Source organism: Gopherus flavomarginatus, chromosome 4 (genome assembly GCF_025201925.1).
Source record: "Gopherus flavomarginatus isolate rGopFla2 chromosome 4, rGopFla2.mat.asm, whole genome shotgun sequence".
NCBI classification, from domain to species: domain Eukaryota; kingdom Metazoa; phylum Chordata; order Testudines; family Testudinidae; genus Gopherus; species Gopherus flavomarginatus.
The window spans coordinates 83,046,489-83,070,622 of record NC_066620.1 but is presented as its reverse complement, the minus strand read 5'-3'; the positions used below and the strand labels follow the sequence as shown (position 1 = coordinate 83,070,622).

The 24,134-nt window shown below is 40.2% G+C and overlaps 1 protein-coding gene across 1 annotated transcript in view; it reads right to left on the bottom strand.

Annotated features, from left to right (window-relative positions):
- PCNX2 (pecanex 2) overlaps positions 1 to 24,134 on the bottom strand; it is a 242,250-nt gene that overhangs the window by 192,118 nt on the left and 25,998 nt on the right. The window contains exons 6-8 of the mRNA XM_050949217.1: positions 18,648 to 18,795; positions 18,331 to 18,476; positions 16,913 to 17,006 (exon numbers count right to left, since the gene is read on the bottom strand). Coding sequence (XP_050805174.1) covers positions 16,913 to 17,006; positions 18,331 to 18,476; positions 18,648 to 18,795 — 388 coding nt within the window. The remainder of the gene's footprint in view (positions 1 to 16,912; positions 17,007 to 18,330; positions 18,477 to 18,647; positions 18,796 to 24,134) is intronic.

Below are 24,134 nucleotides of genomic sequence, written 5' to 3'. Positions count from 1 at the left end.
TTCATACTGTTCAATAAATGCATGGACAGAGACAATATTCTGGTAGGTTAAAAGTGAGAGATCTCCAAAATGTGGCCCAATGTCCACCTTCTGGTAGCCAAATGGTGCTGGTTTTTCTCTTTATCTAGTGTTGCTGTATTGAATTACAGTTGAAAGAACATAAAATATTTTCCTAATATTACTTTTCTATTGTAAGCAGCTGCAGTTGTGGCCACAGAGATAATTGTGCAATGACGAATGGGAAGGGTGGGGACTGTACACCTCTACAAGTGGGAACAAGGGAGTCCACAAGATACTCTATTAAGAATGTGAGTACTTGTGGCACCTTAGAGACTAACAAATTTATTTGAGCATAAGTTTTTGTAGGCTACAGCCCACTTCATCGGATGCATGTAGTGGAAAATACAGTTGGAAAATATATATATACACAGAGAGAACATGAAACAATGGGTGTTACTATACACACTCTAATGAGAGTGATCAGTTAAGGTGAGCTATTATCAGCAGGAGAGAAAAAGAACTGTTTGTAGTGGTAATGAAAATGGCCCATGTGATTCAGATAGTTAAAAATGTCAAGAACTCCTAGATTAAGTCCTGGGCTGATCTTTCCCTTTCAGCATGAATGTGAAGAGGTGACAGCAAATGCTGTGGCTAACATTATGATTGTGCCTAAATAATAAAAACAACATGACTAAAGAGATATGCCTAATAAGCTATTAAATGGAAAGATCCTATAGTCAGTGCTTCAGACTGCAGCGACTGGGTCATATGAACTTAGCAAGAAGTCATGTAAATTGATCCAACTAAAATATTTTAGCCAAATATTATTTTTAAAAAAACTAGGAAAAAACCACAACCTCACTAAGCAGAGGAACAATGCAGCCAAGAAAAATGTGATATATATAGAAAAGACACATTTTTAAAATTTAAATTTGGGTAAGGTCCTAATTCAGCCTGTTTCCTTTTTGACTTCCTGTGATTAAAGTTAAGAATGTGCCTAAATACCTTCCTGAACTGAGGCCTAACTGACGAAGTTAAACAAAAGCCCATTAAGGCTAACTTGGTAAGCATAATTCTGAATTCCTAGCCTTTTGTGCACTTTCAGATTCTATCAGTTTGTTGTACTAATGCAGGAGTTTGCATTTATGATAGTATAAGGATATAAGTCTTGAATCAACATCTGCACAGATTCCCTTTTCTCACCGCTGTTGTCTTCCTGCTGCCACTTCACAAGACTCGCTGCTCCTGCCCCCATAGAATGGATCTACACCAGCATTTCCTTATCATTCTTACTCCTCATTTGCATGGCTCTCCTGCTGTCTCCCTCTTCTACATTCATTGCTGCTGGAATGATTCTCCAGCAGCACTCATCTGGCTCATACATCTAGATAAATCATGACATTAAACCCATCAGTTATGAGGATTTTTTCTTTTTAAGCCATGGGAGGTTTACATTTAATGCATTATGACATTAGATGACAAGGCTTTCTTCTTAAAAATTAGAAGGCAAATTGAAATATAGAATGAAAGTAGAAATATATAAAATCAGAGCACCAGGAAGATTAGATAATTGCCCATCAAACTGATTATGACAGACAAGGAAAAAGCTGTGATGTTTAGGAAGCGCTCTTTGATCTTTTTCTATAAATTCACTAATTATGTTTTTTAAAGGGACATTGTCAACTGAAAACCCTATATTTTAATATTCCTTAACAATATTATTGATAGCAACTTAGATTATTAAAACCAAAGTAGTTTAAAATCCAGTTTGCATTTTGCTATCTGTACTACTCTGTTTACTTTCTGCATTTCTCTCAGCTAGGAAATAATATTAGTGAAATTAGATATCCTTTTTTAATAGGCAATTTCACTTTCAGGTTCTCAGTGCAGCCGTGTAAACAGAGTACTGAAGGGGAGTATTTATTTGTTTTAAAATTAACTTTTCCCATTAGAAGTTACAAAAAATCCTGAAAACATTTTAATTAGTCTTAAATGTTGAGAAAAAATATTTTGCAACTATCTAAATCTTGATCGAAATTTGATTTCATATTGTTTCTTTAAAACAACATTATGTATTATGTGTACAGTGGTAGTTGTAACACAGTTAAGGTTATGTTAGAGTTTCAATTTGACAGTGGAAAGAATAAGGAATATCTGGTCTGAGTTTTAATAAAATAAAAAATGGATAATAATCCTTGAATAAATTACAGATTTTGTGTTGTATGATTCAAAGTTCCACAGCTTAGTATATATTTTCCAGAAAAATGGGAGGAGGGGGTGGGGAGGAGAGAGGGAGGGATTTAAAATATTTTTCCTGGGAAGCATCTCACTTTTCTTTGTACTCCTTTTGCAAGAAATTGAACACACTCTGGGATCTGCGACCTGTCATTTAACTACATTGCTACTCCTCACGTCCCGATTACTAGAATACCAGTAATGCACTGGTGGTGTTTCTCTATAGAGCATTTTATATGTTTTTAGCCTAAACAGAAAATGTGTGTGTCAAGCTGAATCCACTGAATCGTAATGTGCCACAGCCAGAATATTGCCACTTCCCAGAATGATAAAAAAAAATGAGAGAATGAAAGCAAAGAGAGGAAAAACCTTAACTGTGGCAAAATAACTTCCCAAATGCATGGAATGGGTGAAGGGCATGTGATTTTAAAGTTTTATTTCAGTTCTTCCACGAGGGGAAAAAAAGGGTAAAGCAACCTTGTTGATGATCTTCCAGACTAAGCACCAACAACTATATAGCTGTAGAGACTTTTGTTCCTCCACAGGATTTTGCTGCCATCATGTGGCAATGGTGCCCTCACGGACTCATATTACAGTCAAAAGATCCATTTCTCATCTATGTTAAAAATGCAAGAATAGATGCTGCAGCAGCTGAAAATCTAGAAGAGATTGTAAATGGATATATGGTAATATGTTACAAATCCTTTTCCTCTTGTTTACAGAATGGATGCCAGAAAGATAGCCACGGAATTGTGTTGCATTTTTAAAGGGCGGTTCACCATTTGGTTTAGGAAAATCTGTTTGCATTTTGCTATCTGTACTACTCTGTTTACTTTCTGCATTTCTCTCAGCTAGGAAATAATATTAGTGAAATTAAATATCCTTTTTTAATAGGCAATTTCACTTTCAGGTTCTCAGTGCAGCCGTGTAAACAGAGTACTGAAGGGGAGTATTTATTTGTTTTAAGATTAACTTTTCCCATTAGAAGTTACAAAAAATCCTGAAAACATTTTAATTAGTCTTAAAAGTAAGTAAAAGTCTCACAAGTGAGTCTAGAATTCAAAGCAGGATGGAATTATAACTTTTAACCACAAAAAATAAATTAATGCTTAAACTTTCCTATAGAATTACATTTAAAAAGGACCCTGGAAGAACAAATCTTTTGAAATCATCAAATCCCAAAACTGGGTAGGTTTGGGTCTCTGAGTTTTCTCCTCTAATCCCCAAAGATCCCATTGTATTTTTATTGCATAGAGTTCAAAATCTGTGCAGTGGAGCAAATGCATACATTTGTCAAAGGGCAACGTGAGTTTTTCACTAATAGTAAGAATCAGCAGCTTGTTACTATGGCTAGAGGCTGTCTCTGTCATTTGAGTCACCTTGTTGAGCGGAAAAAATAGCTGTTTTAGTGATATGACATCTTTCAGTGCTGAACAACTTGCAAACAGTGTATGTTACTATTTCAACACAAGTCTGAAGTGCAAGGGTACATTTATAAGGTGTTTGGGGAATTTGCCAGAGGTAAAAACTATGACGTATTAATGCACTTATCCAGAAGATGTGTGTTGCTGCTAAGGTGTTCAGATAGACGCTTTCGTACAGTACAAAGCACTCAGCAGCTACTTTATTTACAGAAGTGAATGTGAATCAAATGAGACCCAGGCCAGAAACACTTGCATTTTACAGCCTTTAAAAGCTATGTTGGAAGGATATTTTAAATTAACTTTTTTCTTAGTTGTTAGAAACACTATTTTTGTTGCAATTAGTTCTTTTTAGCCTAGGGTCCCAACTGCTGCTAAAGAAAGAGCTGACTGTGAAAACAAACAGACAAAACCAATTAAACCAGAGAGTTCTCTTTCTGTAGGAATGAATTTCACATTATAAGCTATCACAAGGCCTATTGGCAGCCTAGGTTTAGCGGCAGGGCTTCATCTAACAGCGTGAGCAAAGAGTCCCTTGCTTTCTTAATTTGAAATCAAGAATTGAATAAATCTGCACATTTTTCTGTTTATGTCTACAAGGGTCTTAAAATGATCACCCAAAGGTCACTTAGGGAGAAAGGATGGCCTTGAGGTGAAGACACTGGACATGGATTCAAGGGAGCTGAGTTGAGTTCGCAGCTCTGCCTCATATTTGGGCAAGTCACTTACCTTCTCCAGGCTCCAATTCGCAATCTTCAGCTTGTACACCTTTCTCTAACCCTTTGTCAATTTAGATTGTAAGCTCCTCTGGGCAGGGACTGTCTCTTCCTGTGTTTGTACAGTGCCTAGCACAATGGGCACTGTTGAAGCCACTAGCTGCTATTGTAATACAAATAATGATAAAGAACTATAAAAAAATGTCCACGACTTAAGCTTATATTTGAATGAATGAATCGAACACTTTTGGATCAAAGAAGGTTGCATAAAGATTAGCAACCATTTTTGAAGAACAAACCATTCTAAACAGATATCAGCTTGGTACCAATCAATATCAATGCATGTGTGTCATGAATCTGTCCTGCATGGATTCTGTTCCATTTGCAAGAGTTTAAATACTTCAGAAAGGAGACAGGCTAAAGAATACAAGTTCACATCTCCCAAAGAAGAGTATTTGCTAACTGAACCTCTTACCTAAAACTAAATGACAAAATGCTTCTCTGATATAAATGGATGCAACTATAGATGACTTTGGTAGGAATCGCACCACTTCAAACAAAGATGTTCCAAAGCCCATAGGTAATATCAATTATTTGGGCACACCTATACTTGGGTCTAAAATCAGTAAGTTAGCCTCTGAAACACTACAAGCAAAAACTGCACTTCTGAGAATGATGCTGACTCATGTAATTTTTGGGCATATGACCTTGCATTGGCAGTCATTTCAGGGGATGTTGACAAATTACCCATTCCCACAGATCAAAGTGCAGTAGGAATTGTGGGGGTAGGGTGAACAGATGTCCCAATTTATAGAGACAGTCCTGATATTTGGGGCTTTTTCTTATATAGGCAACTATTATCCACTACACCCTGTCACGATTATTCACACTTGCTATCTGGTCACCTTATGTGGGGCTGGGGCAGAATACCATAGTATTTCATCACTAAGTGACATCTAATCAAATACTGTGTGAAAAACTCCAGTGTATCTTTTGCCAATACATCAGTAATTTAGGGTACGTCTATACTGCAATTAAATCCGTGGCCAGCTCGTGCCAACTGACTCGGGCTAAGGGACTCAGGCTCAAGGCCTGTTTAATTGCAGTATAGACATTTAGGCTTGGGCTGGAGCCTGAGGTCTAGAACCCTGTGACGGGGGTGGGCCTCAGAACCTGGGCTCCAGCCCAAGCCCAAACATTTACACTGCTGTTTTATAGCTCTGCAGCCCAAGCCCAAGCCAGCTGTCCCAGGCCAGCGATGGCCATGCCACGGTTCTTTTACTGCAGTGTAAACATGCCAGAAGATGTGAACACATTTAGGGTAAGATGTTGTGATACAAAAAAAACACTGTCTCATCACACTACCAAAATCTATGGTAGAAAGCAGCCAAATTTCACAGTGCAAACATAACTGTGGTGCTAATAGATCTGTGAGCTACTTCAAGCCCTTTAAAAATGCCCTGGGAAGTTTGGACAGCTTATCCAGTAGTTTGGGAATATATACTAGGTACTAAAATTTTCACTAAAGATTTACCAAAAGCAGCAAAATAATTTTAAATGGCAAAGCAAACTGTGAGGGAAACTTGACAATGGATGTATACATTTCATAGATTATTCTGTGATTGAAGCTAAGCATTCTGTGTGTTCACATTTAGATATTGGATTTTATGTTCAAGATTTCTCCAAATACCATTATTTTAATATTAAAACTTGTAATTTTACACTAGCACTTAAATTAGCAATATATTTTTCAGCATTAGCAGAAAAATCTAGACACACTATGAAAATACTCAACTTGGTTTTACATTAGTAACCTCAAGTTTATTTCAATTCACCTTCTTTTTGTCTTTCTAAACATGATGAAGTATTGAGAGGGTATGTGAACAGGTTCTGGAAGTCCATTACTTAATTCTAAAATGAACATCTCCCCAGTAGGTCAGAGACAAACAGAGGGTTATCAAATATTCAACTTCTCTAGACTATAGGTTCAGATAGTGTGTCACATTGCTACTTGTAACTTGAAAAAAGTGCAGTAGTTTGCAGTAACTGAATTCAGTTTTTGATTGATGTGAAACCAGGAGGTATAATGTGTCCACATAGTAGTTAATCAATCTCTTGTGTTCTTAGCCATTTAAAAAGACAAAATCCTTAGAAGACAATATTTCAGACATACATTCTGGAATGCCATGTTACTAGAAGGTAATAAATATTGACACATTTTTACTTTTACATTAGGATTCTTGTTAAGAGCTTGGCCTTCTAATGTGTAAATACAGCACAGTTCAGACAAGCAATTAAATATGTTTCAGGGATATATTAGCTTGGTGCTGCAAGATTCAGATCAGTTTACTACTGTATAATTCAGTAGCTGACATTGAGCTAAACCTTCTGGCCCAATTCACTCTACTGCAGGGGATAGAACTCACTACTGATGCAAAAATAGTTATTGATAAAAATATTACATTTATTATTGTAATTGTAGGTTAAGAGCTTGGTTTCACCTTTACTGAATTTTATGAGATATTTACAATTATTTTCACACACATATGCTTGAGAACAGGATAGCTGATGTGCTTATTAAAACTAGTTATTTAATTACATAAAATATACATGACAACTAAGGAAATTCCATGTAAATACCTGTTTTCTGTCAACCACTGACAGGCACCAAAAATGTCAAGGAAAACATCACCTCCTTAGTCTTAAAACCATATTTATTACCTTATAAATGTGATTTCACTGAATCTGGAATGCAGCTTTATAACTTCTATTTTGCTTTAATGTTCCATATTATTTTATTTTATACCATGTTTCTGAACATTATGTAATTGTTAGTTATTCTGATTTATTCCTTGTATAGAATATTTGACAGAAGACTTCAACTGTAAATGTATTACACCTGTATGTGGTAAATCAAGGAACCATTTGGTCAAAAGGAAAACAACCAAAAAGAGTGTCTTCTCAAACAACCAGACACTTCCCCCACGTACAAAACACCAGTTTGATACAGACATGAGCTTTATTTCAAAAAAACCTTTTAGAATATTTATGTTTTGGAAAGAAATATGATTGTGTAAAAGAATGTGAGGATGCTCTTCAGTCAGAATATTTTTAAAATGAGTGATGCTTAGAATGTGTTATCAGAGTGGGCCTCTTTATGTCTCCTCTTTGCAAAGAGAAAAACTTTTCATTTTAAGCCCACACAAAGAATTCTAGAAATATCCCTACTGAAATTGATTTCTTTTATAAACACTCTAAAGTCTTCAAATTTTCAGAACATTTATGCTTGGAAGTGTTTTCAGAAGAAACTGGTTACTTCTAACTCATGTTTCCTCTTAACAGTGACAACCTTTGTTGTCCCTCAAATGCTGAAGATAGGATAAGCTTCTTTTGAGATGTTTATTTGCAAATATTTTGCATCTAAATGCAAGCCCTAACTATATTAACTGCCTGATACCATTGTGATATGAACAGTTAGATGTTTTATAGACCAATATGTAAACCTACTAACTTGTTATAACTGGTTACTAACATTAGCAGCCATGAGTATAAAACACGTATCTAATTGGGGAATTAATCAGTTATCTGGCAATGTTTAAGGAACTCCTTTTCAAACTCAGGAAAAGAGGAAAAATCAGTCCAAGGGTTGTTAAGAAGGAAAGACATTATATTATTTAAGTTTAAAGACTCTCTTTATGAATCATTTAAATTAAAAAACACTATTTAAAAAAACCTGCAAGATTTTGATATAGAAAATAAGAGTGTTTGGACAAAACTTTAAACAGAATTTTTACTCCCATAAAACCCTGATGGAACTAATGGGATATCTCAGAACAAACTGAACACCACAAAGAATTAAAACTCCAGCTTTAAAAATGTTCGGCAAATTTCCTGCACCAAAGACAAAAGCAATAAAACCATAAAATTGAAGAATGACAACCTGTGGCATACATATTAGCAGATTGATTATCCATGAGTTGAAAATCCTACCACACCATATCATGAAAGTGTTGAGCCCAATGCAGGGTGACAGCAGCTGATATCTGAATCCAGCCAAGCCCCTGAAGGTGTGTTTTCCACCTTCAGAGAGTATGGGGAGAAAAGAGTACAAATTCTTTCAGACTGAGACATGCTCTCACATACTCTTTACACATTATTAATGCACTCTTATGCTCTCAGCTCAACAAGCAAGTAAGCAGCAGAGGCAAGACATATATGAACAACAACAAAAAAGAACACAGCATCAAGAAGCAGCAACTTTCAAGTCCAGTACTGCTTCTGTGACATGATGACATCATCAGGATTTCAGCATCATTGATGCTACCCTGGGACAACAGTAACAGACTTTATGATCAGTGTCATTTTATAATTACATTCTTAATCACAGAAAATTCCCAGACCACGCACTGTAAATTATGAAATAGAACTGAAAGCTATTCTCATACATGACACCTTTCTTTTGCATGCTTTATAAATCGTTTTTGAAAGAACCACACAAAGGAAGAAATCTAGCACTGCTTATAACCAACCAGCAGGCACAGAACACTCCAAAGGCTTTATCTGGAATCCAATATGTGGTCGTGGAGTAACTTGTGTTAACCAGCATGACTGTAAGATGAGCTCTAGAGTAAAGAAGTGTCTTGGAATAAATGGTTGTGGAGTGTCTAGATTAGCATTCACAAGTGTGGCAATTAACCAATCAAGGTAACAAGTTATAACAGGACCACAAAGCCAGAAATAGCAGTATTGGTAAAGTGATTCTGGAGGAGGAAGTAGAAGGAAACACAGGTTACTGGGAATCATAGAATAGAATATCAAAGTTGGAAGGGACTTCAGGAGGTCATCTAGTCCAACCCCCTGCTCAAAGCAGGACCAATCTCCAACTAAATTATCCCAGCCAGTGCTTTGTCGAGTCTGACCTTAAAAACCTCTAAGGAAAGAGATTCCACCACCTCCCTAGGTAACCCATTCCAGTGCTTCATCACCCCCCTAGTGAAAAAGTTTTTTTCTAATATCCAACCTAAACCTCCCCCACTGCAACTTGAGACCATTACTCCTTGTTCTATCATCTGCTACCATTAAGAACAGTCTAGATCCATCCTCTTTGGAACCCCCTTTCAGGTAGTTGAAAGCAGATATCAAATCCCCCTCATTCTTCTCTTCTGCAGACTAAATAATCCCAGTTCCCTCAGCCTCTCCTCGTAAGTCATGTGCTCCAGCCTTCTAATCATTTTTGTTGCCCTCCACTGGACTCTTTCCCATTTTTCCACATCCTTCTTGTAGTGTGGGACCCAAAACTGGACACAGTACTCTAGATGAGGCCTCCTCAATGCCAAAGAGAGGGGAATAATCACATTCCTCAATCTGCTGGCAATGCTCCTACTTATACATCCCAAAATGCTGTTAGTCTTCCTGGTAACAAGGGTACACTATTGGCTCATATCCAACTTCTCGTCCACTGTAACCCCTAGGTCCTTTTCTGCAGAAATGCTGCCTAGCCACTCGGTCCCTAGTCTGTAGCAGTGCATGGGATTCTTCCATCCTAAGTACAAATCCTCCAATTTGTCTAGGTCCCTCTGTATCCTATCCCTACCCTCCAGTGTATCTAACACTCCTCCCAGTTTAGTGTCATCTGCAAACTTGCTGAGAGAGCAATCCACGCCATGCTCCAGATCATTAATGAAGATATTGAACAAAACCGGTCCCAGGACCAACCGTTGGGGCACTCCGCTTGATACCAGCTGCCAACTAGACATGGCGCCATTGATCACTACCTGTTGAGCCCAATGTTCTACCCACCTTTCTATACACCTTATAGTCCATTCATCCAGCCCATACTTTTTTAACTTGCTGGCAAGAATACTGTGGGAGACTGTATCAAAAGCTTTGCTAAAGTCAAAGAACAACACATCCACGGTTTCCCCTCATCTACAGAGCCCGTTATCTCATCATAAAAGGCAATTAGGTTAGTCAGGCATGACTTGCCCTTGATGAATCCATGCTGACTGTTCCTGATCACTTTCCTCTCCTCTAAGTGCTTCGAAATGGATTCCTTGAGGACCTGCTCCATGATTTTTCCAGGGACTGAAATGAGGCTGACTCGCACGCAGTTCCCCGGATCTTCCTTATTCCTTTTTTAAAAGATGGGCACTACATTAGCCCTTTTCCTGTCATCCGGGACCTCCCTCAATCACCATGAGTTTTCAAAGATAATGGCCAATGGCTCTGCAACCACATCAGCCAACTCCTTTAGCACCCTTGGATGCAGTGCATCCAGCCCCATGGGCTTGTGCTCATCCATTTTTCTAAATAGCCCTGAACCACTTCTTTCTCCAGAGGGCTGGTCACCTCCTCTCCATACTGCGCTGCCCAGTGCAATAGTCTGGGAACTGACCTTCTTCGTAAGATAGAGGCAAAAAAAGTATTCAGTACATTAGCTTTTTCCACATCCTCTGTCATTTGGTTGCCTCCCTCATTCAGTAAGAGGCCCACACTTTCCTCGACCTTCTTCTTGTTGCTAACATACCTGAAGAAACCCTTCTTATTACCCTTCACATCCCTTGCTAGCTGCAACTCGAAGTGTGATTTGGCCTTCCTGATTTCACTCCTGCATGCCTGAGCAATATTTTTAATTCTTCTCCCTGGTCATTTGTCCAATCTTCCATTTCCTGTAAGCTTCTTTTTTGTATCTAAGATCAGGAAGGATTTCACTGTTAAGCCAAGCTGGTCGCCTGCCATATTTACTATTCTTTCTACACATTGGGATGGTTTGTTCCTGCAACCTCAGTAAGGATTCTTTAAAATACAGCCAGCTCTCCTGGACTCCTTTCCCCTTCATGTTATTCTCTCAGAGGATCCTGCCCATCAGTTCCCTGAGGGAATCAACGTCTGCTTTTCTGAAGTCCAGGGTCCGTATTCTGCTGCTCTCCTTTTTTCCTTGTGTCAGGATCCTGAACTCAACCATCTCATGGTAACTGCCTCCCAGGTTCCCATCCATTTTTGCTTCCCCTACTAATTCTTCCCTGTTTGTAAGTGGCAGGTCAAGAAGAGCTCTGTCCCTAGTTGGTTCCTCCAGCATTTGCACCAGGAAATTGTCCCCTACACTTTCCAAAAACTTCCTGGATTGTCTGTGCACTGCTGTATTGCTCTCCCAACAGATATTGGGGTGACTGAAATCCCCCATGAGAACCAGGGCCTGTGATCTAGTAACTTCTGTTAGTTGCTTGAAGAAAGCCTCATCCTCCTCATTCCCCTGGTCTGGTGGTCTACAGCAGATTCCCACCACGACATTACCCTTGTTGCTCACACTTCTATACTAAATCCAGAGACACTCAGTTTTTTCTGCAGTTTCATACTGGATCTCTGAGCAGTCATACTGGGAGATGTGGGAGTCCACATCTCTTGTGCATGCCAGAATAGTTCTCTGCTGGGATTCCTCTACTCCAGCACTTGCAGGTCTCTTTGGATGTAGGTAGGATCAGTGGATTCACAACTACACAGGCTCAACAGCCCAGCCCCTCCTTTTTAATGCAGACTTCAATAGCCACAGACTACGATAGCTCTGAAGCTGTAGGAGCAGTCCCAGAATGGCTACATTGCTATACTGCAGACTGGGGATAAGGAAGAGTTAAAAGTCCCTTGACTACAGAAGTCCTGGAGTATAGTATGCTCTCAGCTCAAGCTCCAGCTATTTGGCCTCAGGTTCTCTCTCTTTATTTTCAATGAGCTTTCCATTAGCCCACAGAAAAAAAACTTTGGGACAGTTGAAAGTAAAAGGGCATTTGCAGGGCTAGTGGGCTCCCTCACCATCCAATGAAAAACAATGCCATGCCCAAGTAACTTTCAGGTCCTTCCCTCCGGGCACAGTTTATCAACTCAAATACAAAACTTAAGCAAAACGTCAAAGCAAAGCATGGGCTACAGTTTCCAGAGGCTTTCTCCCCTAGCCTCTGTCAGTGTTGAGAAGAGGACATGCCTTCCCTTCAATTCCTGCTTCAGAGCCTACTGCAGGCACCCATGTCCCTCTTGCTGCTCTCTCAGCTCTTTATAGAAAACACCTGACATCCTCCCAGCTGAGTCTGAAAAGGGCTGCTGGTACCAGGATCTTAAAGGGACAGACCATCCTGTTACAGCATTCCACTAAGCTGTCACCATTCCTAGCATGGCAATACAGGCATCTTTGCAAGGTCTCCTCTGAATGCCCAATGTCACATTTATTTTTAAAACAAAATAATAGTTATGCCTCATGACCAATGAGCCTTCTCCCCTAACCTGGTCCTGAAGTTCTCCGGGTGCTGTTCAACATGACATAGAAAAATATTCAAATATTATCATAAAACCACCTTTATGAACTTTTATACAAAAATCCAAAAACATGGAGCATAACAGATAAAGGGATGGGAGAACACTGAAGTGGAAGTAATTAACATGGGTCATTTTAAAGCCAATTTGAGAAAAGAACAACAACAACATTGTTTAGGTACTGTTCTGAAGTGGCATGATGGCCATTATGTATTTCAGACAGTTAGGAGGGTTAATATCCTAGAGCCTGCAAAAGCATGCTCACTTGCTGACATAATACATGATGGTGAGAGCCATAAAAGGCCAGTAGGCAAGGCCAAATAAGCAATAGGACAATAAGCTGAAAGTTCAGACCTACCCCAATATGTTTTAATTACAGCGCCAAAGACACCTCTAAATATAAAGTAAAGTAGCTATTACTGGCTGATAAGAAAAACAAACCATAGTGGGTATTTTCCTTTTCCTTATAGATATCGACATCATATCATATCACATCACATCAAGTCCTGTGGTGATGGACAAGTGACGAAGCAGCAGGTGTGGATACACTGGGAGCTGTAGCCGCGGACCTGCACACAGGCGGCTCAGGTATAATGGTCAGCAGTGGAGCTCGGCGTCTTCTTGAGCGACTGAGCAGCCCTATTCAGGATTGCACTGCTCACCTCCGTAGAATGAGGAGGGGGCTGGAAAAGGTGCCCTAAACATTGCCTGCTTCACCTTACCCTGGCCAGCATACAGCAGCTGGCGGTGATCCCATAAAAGCGGTTGAACAAAAACAAAAAAACCTTTTGAGTGACACCGATCACCATTGGGACATGGAATGTGTGCACACTACTGGACAGCATCACGGCAGACAGACCGGAGAGAAGAACAGCACTTGTCGCCAGAGAGCTCGCATGCTACAACATTGACACTGCAGCCCTTAGCGAAACTCACCTTGCTAATGAAGGACAGCTGTCTGAGTCAGGTGGAGGCTATACATTCTTCTGGAGTGGCCAGAGCAGTGATGAGCATCGCAAATCTGGAGTTGGCTTCGCTATCAAGAATCATCTTGTTCGGAAACTTGCCAGTCCCCCCTAGGGTGTGAATGATCGTCTCATGACAATGCAGCTTCCGCTTCAAAAAGGAAAACAAGCTACTTTGATCAGCACATATGCTCCCACAATGATCAAACCAGAGGACGTGAAGGATAAATTCTATGAAGAACTAGATGCTCTGCTATCATCAGTGCACCGCACAGACAAGCTGATCCTGCCTGGTGATTTTAAACGCAAGAGTTGGATGCGATGCCACAGCCTGGGAAGGAGTCATCAGGAAAAATGGAGTGGGAAAGTGTAACAGCAATGGCCTGTTACTGCTGAAAACTTGTGCAGCACATGACCTTCTGATCACCAATATGGTCTTCTGCCTCCCTACCCGTAACAGGACTTCATGGATGCATCCCTGTTCCAAGCACTGGCATCTGATTGACTATGTCATCATCAGGAGAAGGGACAGACAAGATGTCAGGGTTACAAAAGCTCTGTGCGGCACTGACTGTTGGACGGATCACAGGCTCATAGTATCCAAAATGAAGCTTCGTATCATGCTGAAGAGACAACAACAAGGCTGTAAGGCTCTCAAAAGGATCAACGTGTCGAAGCTGAAGAACAGTTGCATCACTGAAAATCTAGCGGAAGACCTAGAGAATGAGCTTGCTGATCTCCATACTGAGGATGACGCTGAGAAAAACTGGGAGCGATTTCGCAACACTGTCCATATACAGCTGCATTGAAGGTATTGGGGCCCTCCACATGCAGGCGGCAAGATTGGTTTGACGAAAATGATGCAGAAATCCAGGCCTTACTTGCTGAGAAGCACCGCCTGCATTGTGCATATCAGAACGACCCATCCTCAGCGGCAAAGACGACAGCCTTTATCAACGCTCGCAGAACAGTACAGAACCGACTGCGCAAAATGCAGGACTTGTGGCTGAGCGCCAAAGCAGGTGAAATACAGGCGTATGCAGACAGGAACGACTATAAGCAGTTCTATGAAGTCCTCAACACACTCTATGGTCCACAGTCTTCTGGGAGCTTTCCCCTCCTGAACTCTGATGGCACTGTGCTCCTTATAGAGAAGATGCAGATTTTCCAGAGATGGGCTGAACATTTTGAAGCAGTTCTCAACTGCCCCTCAGCCATCAATGATGAGGCCATTGACAAGATGCCCCAGGTTGCAGTCAATGACTCCATGGATGCTTCACCAGAAGAGGACGAAGTGAAGAAAGTCATCAACCAGCTGTCAAGTGGCAAAGCCCAGGGTCAGATGCCATACCAGCAGAGGTGTACAAAGTCGGTAGACCCGTCCTGCTACGGAAACACACTGAGCTGTTTCACTCCTTCTGGAAGCAGGGATCCATTCCACAGGAATTTAGAGACGTGTCCATTGTGCACCTCTACAAGAGGAAGGGCAATAGCCAGGTATGCGACAATCACCGTGGAATCTCGCTGCTCTCTACAGCGGGGAAAGTTCTTGCACGGGTTCTGTTGAACGGACTGATCGCTCACCTGGAGCAGGGCTTACTGCCAGAATCACAGTGCGGCTTCCGCAAGGGACGTGGGACTATTGACATGATCTTCGCTGCGCATCAGCAACAGGAGAAATGTAAAGAGGAGAATCGTGAGCTCTACACAACTTTTGTGGACCTCACGAAAGCGTTCCACTCTGTCAGTCGCCAGGGCCTGTGGAGGATCATGTCGAAATTCGGCTATCCAGACAGATTCATACGAATGGTACATCAATTTCATCACGGTATGATGGCTCATGTTCTGGATGATGGTGAAACACCTGAGGCTTTCCCAGTCACCAACGGCGTCAAGCAAGGGTGCGTTTTAGCACCCACTTTGTTCAGCATGATATTCTCTGCCACTCTGACTGATGCCTTTCAACACTGCACTGAAGGAGTAGGCCTGAAGTACAGAACTGACGGGAAACTATTCAATCTGAGGCGACTGTGTGCCATCACCAAGGTGAAGGAAACTGTACTTCGAGACTTTCTCTTTGCCAATGATTGTGCTCTGAATGCTAGTACAGAGCCAGAAATGCAAGCCAGTATGGACTAGTTTTCATCCGCATGCAGCAACTTCGGGCTCACCATTAACATCAAGACGACTGAGGTCATGCACCAGCCAGCTCCCCACACTCCGTACTCAGAACCGTCCATCACTGTAAATGGACAGAGACTTCAGGCAGTGGACCACTTCATGTACCTGGGCAGTACCCTTTCCCGAGCAGTGTCAATCGATAATGAAGTAAACTGCAGAATTGCTAAAGCCAGCTCTGCATTTGGCCGATTGTGCTCCAACGTCTGGGAACATCGAGAGATCAGCCAACCAACGAAGCTGAAGGTCTACCGAGCAGTGGTGCTTTCAACTCTGCTGTACGCCTGAGAGACGTGGACTGTCTATCGGAGTCATGCACGAAGGCTCAATCACTTCCACATTTCTTGTGTGCAAAAGCGTCTAAAAATCAGATGGCCGGACAAAGTGCCTGATACTGAAGTCCTTACCAGAGCCAGTCTGCCGTCAGTTCACACACAGCTGATGAGAGCCCAGACCAGATGGGCTGGACGTGTCGTGAGAATGCCAGACGAGCGCATTCCTAAACAGTTCTTATACAGAGAACTCACCCAGGGAAAGCGATCCCATGGAGGACAAAAGAAGCAGTTCAAGGACACGCTGAAGACCTCTCTGAAGTCCCTTGAGAACACCACCACCACATGGGAAACCCTCGCACTGAACCGTCCAGCAAGGTGCAGCCTCATTCACACAGGCAGTAGTACTTCTAAGGCGAGGCGTACTGCTGAGGCTGAAAGAAAGTGTGAGCTGCACAAGTCCAGAGCTGTTCGCACATCATTGACAGTGCCATCACATGTCTGCCCGACGTGTGACAGGACGTTCCACACCCGAATCGGACTGATCAGTCATCTTTGGACACACAGAGCCCGGTCATCGAACGAATGAGTTGTTGAGGTCTTCACTGACAATGATGGATGATCATCATAGATATCCTTACAACATGGTCGCTTCCCCTCCCCCCCTTCTACATAAAATTAAAAAAAAAATCTGCATGCCTTGACATCTCTAAAACAGATTAGCAAATTTCTGACTCATCATATGTCTCTTTCACAGCTAGAATCGGTTCTGTAGCCTCCAGCACTGGAAAGTCTAACATGTTTAAAAATAAGAATTTACTTACTGAGCATCAGAAATACAATCATAATTTGATGTCTGATATTGAGTATTTCCTTCCTTCTGACTGCCAGCCTTTAAATAGCAGGATCTAATTTCCCCTTTAAAAACATAAAAGTATCAGTTACGTGATGTAAATTATTTGTTTACACCTACAATTTAGTAGCAATCTGGTTTTCTCAGTCAAAAAATAGTATCTGTAAACCAAATGTTCTAACTGCTTCTTTATATTTGTGATTGGCAGTGTGGACGTGTTTTAAAACATTATAGAACAAATACATGTTAAAATAAACACTGGAAAACTGGAGACAAAGCCACACAAATACAGATATTAAGGGCAAAATTCTGTTTCTTGTTGTAAGAGCAGAGTAAGAGAGCTCTGTGCAAATGAAGAAATGGACTCCTGCCCCAATCTAACCGGGGGAGGGGCGGCCCTGATCTGACAGTACCTTAAATACTGTGTAGCCATTCATAGGTGTGCAAAGTAACTGTAAAACATTACCAGAAGTATAAGCAAGTGGAGCATTCTGATTTGTTCATGTTTGCAGAAGTGTAGATGAAAGATACATGGCAGTGGAGAATCAGGCAAAAGATGGGTAGCCACGGTCTATTACATCCCCATTGCCTACCTAACATACATACGGGGCAGCGATCCTCCAGTGAATAAGCATACTACTCCCCTGGCCTGTCCACAGCTGCCCTCTCACACACATGCAGAACGAGGGTCCACAGCATGCAAGAGGCTGCACTGGTGCTACACAGGAGTGAGAAGGGAGAAAGGACAGGATACTACGAGCCATGAAACCCAGCTACATGGGAGCTTCTTTTGTGCTTCTTGGAAGAGCGATTTGACGTGGGCCTAAGTGACTTGTGGATCTGCTACTACAGAAATGCACTTGGCCAGTAACCCACAAGGCAGATGGCATTGGAACACCACAGCCACTATAACTATTTCAGCCCAAAGCCTAGAGTAGCTGTGGAGTGGCCCTGCTGCTTGGTGTGGCCTGTTGTCCTCAGGGAGTTCCCTGCACCAAAGTCAGGTACTGATGGGGAAAGGAGTCCATTTGTTCAATACCCTGGAGAGGATAGAGGACCATCACTCTGAATGAAGGCAGCCCCAACATGATGGGAGATGGCTGCCATTGAAATCACCACCTATTCACACTCAGCTTAAAGATTTGACAGCAAGGGATGGGAATCTTTTGGCCAAGCACATTGGCGTAATTCCCTACTCAGACAAGAAGTTCTATGGGATCTTCAGTATCCAAAAAAAAACACAGTAGAGACCTGTCTTTTAAGCTATCGTCAGAAAAATACGCTCAGCTCCACAGTGAATGTCAGACAAATACAAGTCTGAGATAAACTTCTGAGTTTTCTTTAGAAATCTCTCCTCATGGTTTAATAGTTACAGCTGCATAAACTTACCATGCTCATCTATGAACACATGCATTGCGTCCACAGATATTTCATCTTTCATTGAAGCCTCAGGTCCACTTATAACTTGCAAGACAGAACTATCTTGCTGGGAAGTTACCCGGTAGATTATCTGCCGTTGCCTGTTGCCCTGGTAACTTGACACAAAAATGTTTCAAAACTACTATGAGGAACTTTTTTCTTGTTCTCAATAAAACAGAGAGAGAGAGGGGTTAATTAAAAGTTTACGTCAATTCTACTCAATAACACAGAACAGCTGGCATCATCATGCTTTTGAAGTACAAAAAATATAAAGTAACTGCCCTTACTGTGCTGTAAATTGGGCAGGCTCTGGTAGCACTGGACTAGCACTAGCCCAGTCTTGACTTTGTACATCTGACTTTTCCTGTTTAGAAACATGCTTGTAGTGCTTTCCTGTTTCCAGCATTTCTTCTTTTCTCTCTGTTGTATTGCTATCTGAAAGATACATGAATAAAGAAAGGAGATGTTCTACACAGATCACTGTAAAGAGTTCTGTTCATTCACTTCAGAACAAGAGCATTTTTAAGGGAAAGTTGTCTAAAGACACAGTGCTCAGCTGGCCTCCATTGGTGAAAAACAAGTTAGTTAGGGTGAATAAGGTAAACTGCTAATAGGAGGATTACTTGGTTCTTTTTTTTGGCACAAGTTACCCTGTGTTGTGCTTCTATGTAGGCTGAACCTCCCCGAACTGGAAATCTCTTAACTTCCAGACCATTATGTGTAAGAAATTTTTTTTAAAGGGCCCATTTTTTTAAAATATGGCAAAAGTGTCAAAAGTATTTAGAAAATCAAATTTTTACTCCTTAGCCAAACAGTCCCATTTGAAAATAAATCTGTGCATTTCCTGTTTAACTAGTGATTTAAATTGCACTTTAAGCACAAAATTTCACTCTAGTTTAACTATGCATCTCATACAGTGTTCCATAATCTCATAACTATACTCCAACAGGGGACAAGAGGCTGCAGAAACCTAATTAAATCCATTTTCCCTAGGGAGTTATGGTTGTTCAAGGATTAAGAATAACTGATAGCCAACAAAAAGGTTATATTAATCTAATTGGTCTCACACTGCCTAATGCTGACTTGAGGGTTGAAACAAGATTTTTTGTTTGATGATTTAATGGCTTGAAGGGGGGGAAAGTCTCACTCTTTTCCATTCCAGGTCTCAAGTCTTTCAATTCTCTTTCCCTTGAAGTGGTGAAAATTAATAATAAATAAAAATGAATGACAATTCTTAGTGCTCCTAGCACTAGAAAGATATGTCAGGAGGGTCTGCAATGGGATTTTAGTACAATGATTCCTGCTGATTTCTCTCCACAGAAGTGACTTGTACTTTCAAGTTTTGAATGAAGATAACACATGGGGGCGGGGGGGAAGGGAGAATGGTTCTTCAGTCTCTGCCAATGAATAAACATTAATCTGATGACTCATAACTGTCAGCTCAATTCTTCCTCTAGATTTTGGTAGTATCGTTAAAATTAAAATCTTCATTTTTTTCCCTCTCTGCATCTCTTCTGCATGTTAAGATGTAACTTTGTCAATGATGTAATTTACAAATGCAGAAACTATTACTGATTTTTGCAAAAACGAACAAATACATTTACAGTCTGGATTGAAAATCATTACTGTTTACAAACTGACTCCCAGCAAAAAATTCTCATGATCTGTTTTTACACATTGCACCCTGGAGCTAGTTTAGTCAATAATGCAATATTCGAATGCAATTTGTCAGCTAACCTACATTTTGTTTTTCATGGTTTTCATTGAGCAAACTGCTAAACACAGACTTTAAACAAATATCTGTCACATGAGAAACAAGAGGATGCCAAAATTCAAAAATAGAAATAACTGATAAAAAAAACATAAAAAGGCAACAGACAATCTAGTAGAGTTTACATTTCAGTAAGTACTTGCTTACCTGGAAATGTACTTCCTCTGACTCAAATCCACAAGGATGGAGCCGCTGAGATTTATTGCTAAGTCAAGCTCAGGAAAAAAATTCTAATCACTCGCACAGAGATAACTAAGGCCTGGTCTACACAGCTTTTATGCCCATATAACTATTTCAGTTAAGGGTGTGATATTTTACCTGTATACATATAGGGGTTTAATCCTCTAGTGTGGAGGCAGATATACACGTTCCTTACACTGGTATAGCTTATTTCCCTTTCCTTTGGGAATTATATATGCCTCTGTAAGCACTATTATACTAGTATAACTGCATCCACATTAGAGGGTTTGTACAGCTTTAACTACATCAGTATAGTTAAACTGGTACAATTTTTGCATATAGACAATTCAGCTGTGTGACACAATGTGATTGTCTCAGTTTTTTGGCTGTTGGCTAATTTTAAATGAAATCTATTGCTGCTGTGATCAGCTAAAATATTTCTCTGAATTCTGCTTTTTCCATTTTAGATTGGTGTGCCAAGGTTTCTTCTGTTTATGCTCCTGATTTTAAGTGTGTCTGCCTCTAGCCCACTCTTATAGGTTTAGTTTTGTCCTCATTTTAATGTAAACTGAAATGTCACTGCTCCTATACATTTTAATTTTGTCTTGTTTCATTGATCTTTTTAAAAATCAAATTGAAGTAAAATTCAAATAAAAAAATCATTTCAAATAAAAAAATCAAATCATTTCAATATTTTCAGTTTTTTGGGGGGAGCAGTTTGAACAGAAATGTTTTGGCAAAGTTATTATGAATTCATGAATCTGCATTTTTTGGCAAAAAACAGTTGTCTGAAAAAATCTGCCCAGTTCTACTAATAATAGGTTTTAAATTTAAGCAACAATTCCAATATCTAAATAATATTAAGACTAAAGCCCATCTGATTTGAAATCTGTATCTTATCTTACAGACTTGCACCTGTCTATTCTGGGTGTCATATATTCTGTAATTCCTGTGATGCAGAATCTACTCTTTTCAGAAGAATTGCACTCTGGAATATAAACTTTCATTTAAAAAAATTAGACCTTTCTAGCCCTTATGGTTTCAAAGATAATTTTGTAAATGTAAGAAGACTGTACACAGCAGAAAACAATAGTTCTGAGACGTGTGAAATGTTCAGAGTGTACTCTCTGACGCCTAAGGATGACATTTTAATTGACAATAGTCTTAATTATTTCACTGTTGATCATTTCAGTGGAAAAGTCTAGCTCTGGGTCAGGCAACCTATGGCACGTGTGCCGAAGGCGGCACACAAGCTGATTTTCAGTGGCACTCACAGTGCCTGGGGTCCTGGCCACCGGTCTGGGGGGCTCTGCATTTTAATTTAATTTTAAATGAAGCCTCTTAAACATTTTAAAAACCTTATTTTCTTTACATACAACAATAGTTTAGTTATATATTATAGACTTACAGAAAGGAGACCTTCTAAAAACCTTAAAATGTATTACTAGCATGCGGAACCTTAAATTAGAGTGAATAAATGAACACCCGGCACACTACTTCTGAAAGGTTACCGGCCCCGGTCTAGCTAATATGTTTTTCCCACAATCCCAAACTGCCTTGGAAAGGTGCAAAAAAAGACATTTAAAAAATGTATGTGAGGCTGAGGCAGAATATCAACCACAATGCAGTAGAATCCCGGGATGGGGAGGTTTAGGTTGGATATTAGGAAAAACTTTTTCACTCAGAGAGTGGTGAAGCACTGGAATGGGGTACCTAGGGAGGTGGTGGAATCTCCTTCCTTAGAGGTTTTTAAGGTCAGGCTTGACAAAGCCCTGGCTGGGATGATTTGATTGGGAATTTGTCCTGCTTTGAGCCGGGGGTTAGACTAGATGACCTCCTGAGGTCCCTTCCAACCCTGATATTCTATGATTCTATAATTTTGGTCCAGCTTTCTGAGGAGTACATGAGATCTTAAGTCTGGTCCAATACTAATGCTGCAAGGTGCGCAGTGTGACAGTGTAGAAACACACATTTTGTTCCTGCTTCCCCTTCAGGCTAGTGGGGAGCAACTTATCTGCATCATATCCTGGGGTGAAATCCTGGCTCCACTGATGTCAATGGCAAAACTCCACTAAAGTTAATGGCAAGAAATTAAATAGGGGCAGAATTTCACCCTGTAGTGTGCTTTATTGAATATATGTGTATAAGGGGCTGTGGGGCCCTGGCATTTAACGTGGCAGGGCATAGATCAGCTCACTCTGCCTGACCGTCCTCTTCCCCTTTCAGGAGCTCCCTCTCCCTCAGCAGTAGCTTCACCTCCTCAGTCCATAAGACTCTACACTTGTGTCTACCATATTTTTTTAATCACTAGGTTTCTGTATGAGATCAAAGTACTGAAATAATATAGTTGGCGATTAGGGTAGCTTGGTGAACCTTATATCCATATGTATAATGGCAATTTTAAGGTTTTAGATCTGATTTTTGTTTAGCTTTGCCTCTAGAGACCCAGATATGCTTACCTCTTCAAAGTTGCCATCCCTAAGCATAAGTTTAAAATCAGCAGAGACAGCATTGTCTTTGTGGCGAGTACCTTCTGCAAACCTCAGACAAAAGAGTCTTCCAAAGTAAAAAGAGATTCAGGGCAGTCTGCACTACCACTTAATTCAATCTAATTTATGTCGCTCAGAAGTGTGAAAAAAGACACCCCTATGAGCGAAGCAAATTACAGCGACCTAAGCATTGTCCACACTGGTAGTATGTCAGTGGGAGATGCTCTCCCGCCAACATAGCTTCTGCCTCTCACAGTGTGGAGTAATTATGCTGATGGGAGAGCACTCTCCCATTGACATAGAGTGTCTTCACCAGACGCACTACAGTGGCGCGACTGCATCAGTGCTGTTGTGCTGATGGAGCACTTCTAGTGTAGACCTGCCCTCAGTCACTATGGTGAATAAGTATGTAAAAACACTTAGCTCATAAACAGCATTGCTCATAAACAGCATATATACCAGTAAATCTCCAAATGCTTTACAAAGAAGGTCAGAATCATTACCATATTTTACCAATGGGGAAACTGAGGCACACAGAGATGTGACTTGCCCAAGATCACCCAGCAGACCAGTGGCAGAGCTAAGAATATAACTCAGGTTTCCAGAGTCCCAGTCAAGTGCTTTGTTCACCAGACTTGACTGGCAAACCTACAACACACATGAATACCTCCAAATTAGCTCCCAATTTTCTCACAGGCATCAGCAAGAGTTGCCATTATATTTTGAACTTAAATATTAAAATCTGAAAATGTCTTTAAAATAATTACAATTTTTTTCTAACACTGGGATAATTTTTTGAGACCCAAAAGAGAAAAGTCAACATTGTGGTTTGTGCACTGCACTACATGACGAGTACAGATAGTCAAATTTCTGTTTTGTGGTAAATGTTGACCTTTCAAAATTTGTTTGGAATGGAAGTAAATATTTTCAATATTTCCCATGTGATGGAATTTCTGAAAAATTTCAGATTTGGAAAATTTTATTTTGGAATTTCAAAATTTCATTCAAATTTTATTTTATGGGGCAGTTATATTATTTTTATTATTTTGTTTCATAACTTAGTGACTAAGTATTAAACTGTTTCACTACAACATAAACTGGAGACACTGATCTAGAAAATAATTGTCGCAATCAGTACTAAATAGCAGTTACCCTTAATGATGTTGAAAATAAAATGCAAATAATACAACATTGCAACTACAATTTTATGTCTTATTATAACACATCAGTAGCAGTGCATAATATTCACTGATGTTTTTTATGTTTTGACATATGATGTTAACAATTTGTGTTAATGGCATATAAAGCTTTAATTTTTTGAATCTTGGTACCTA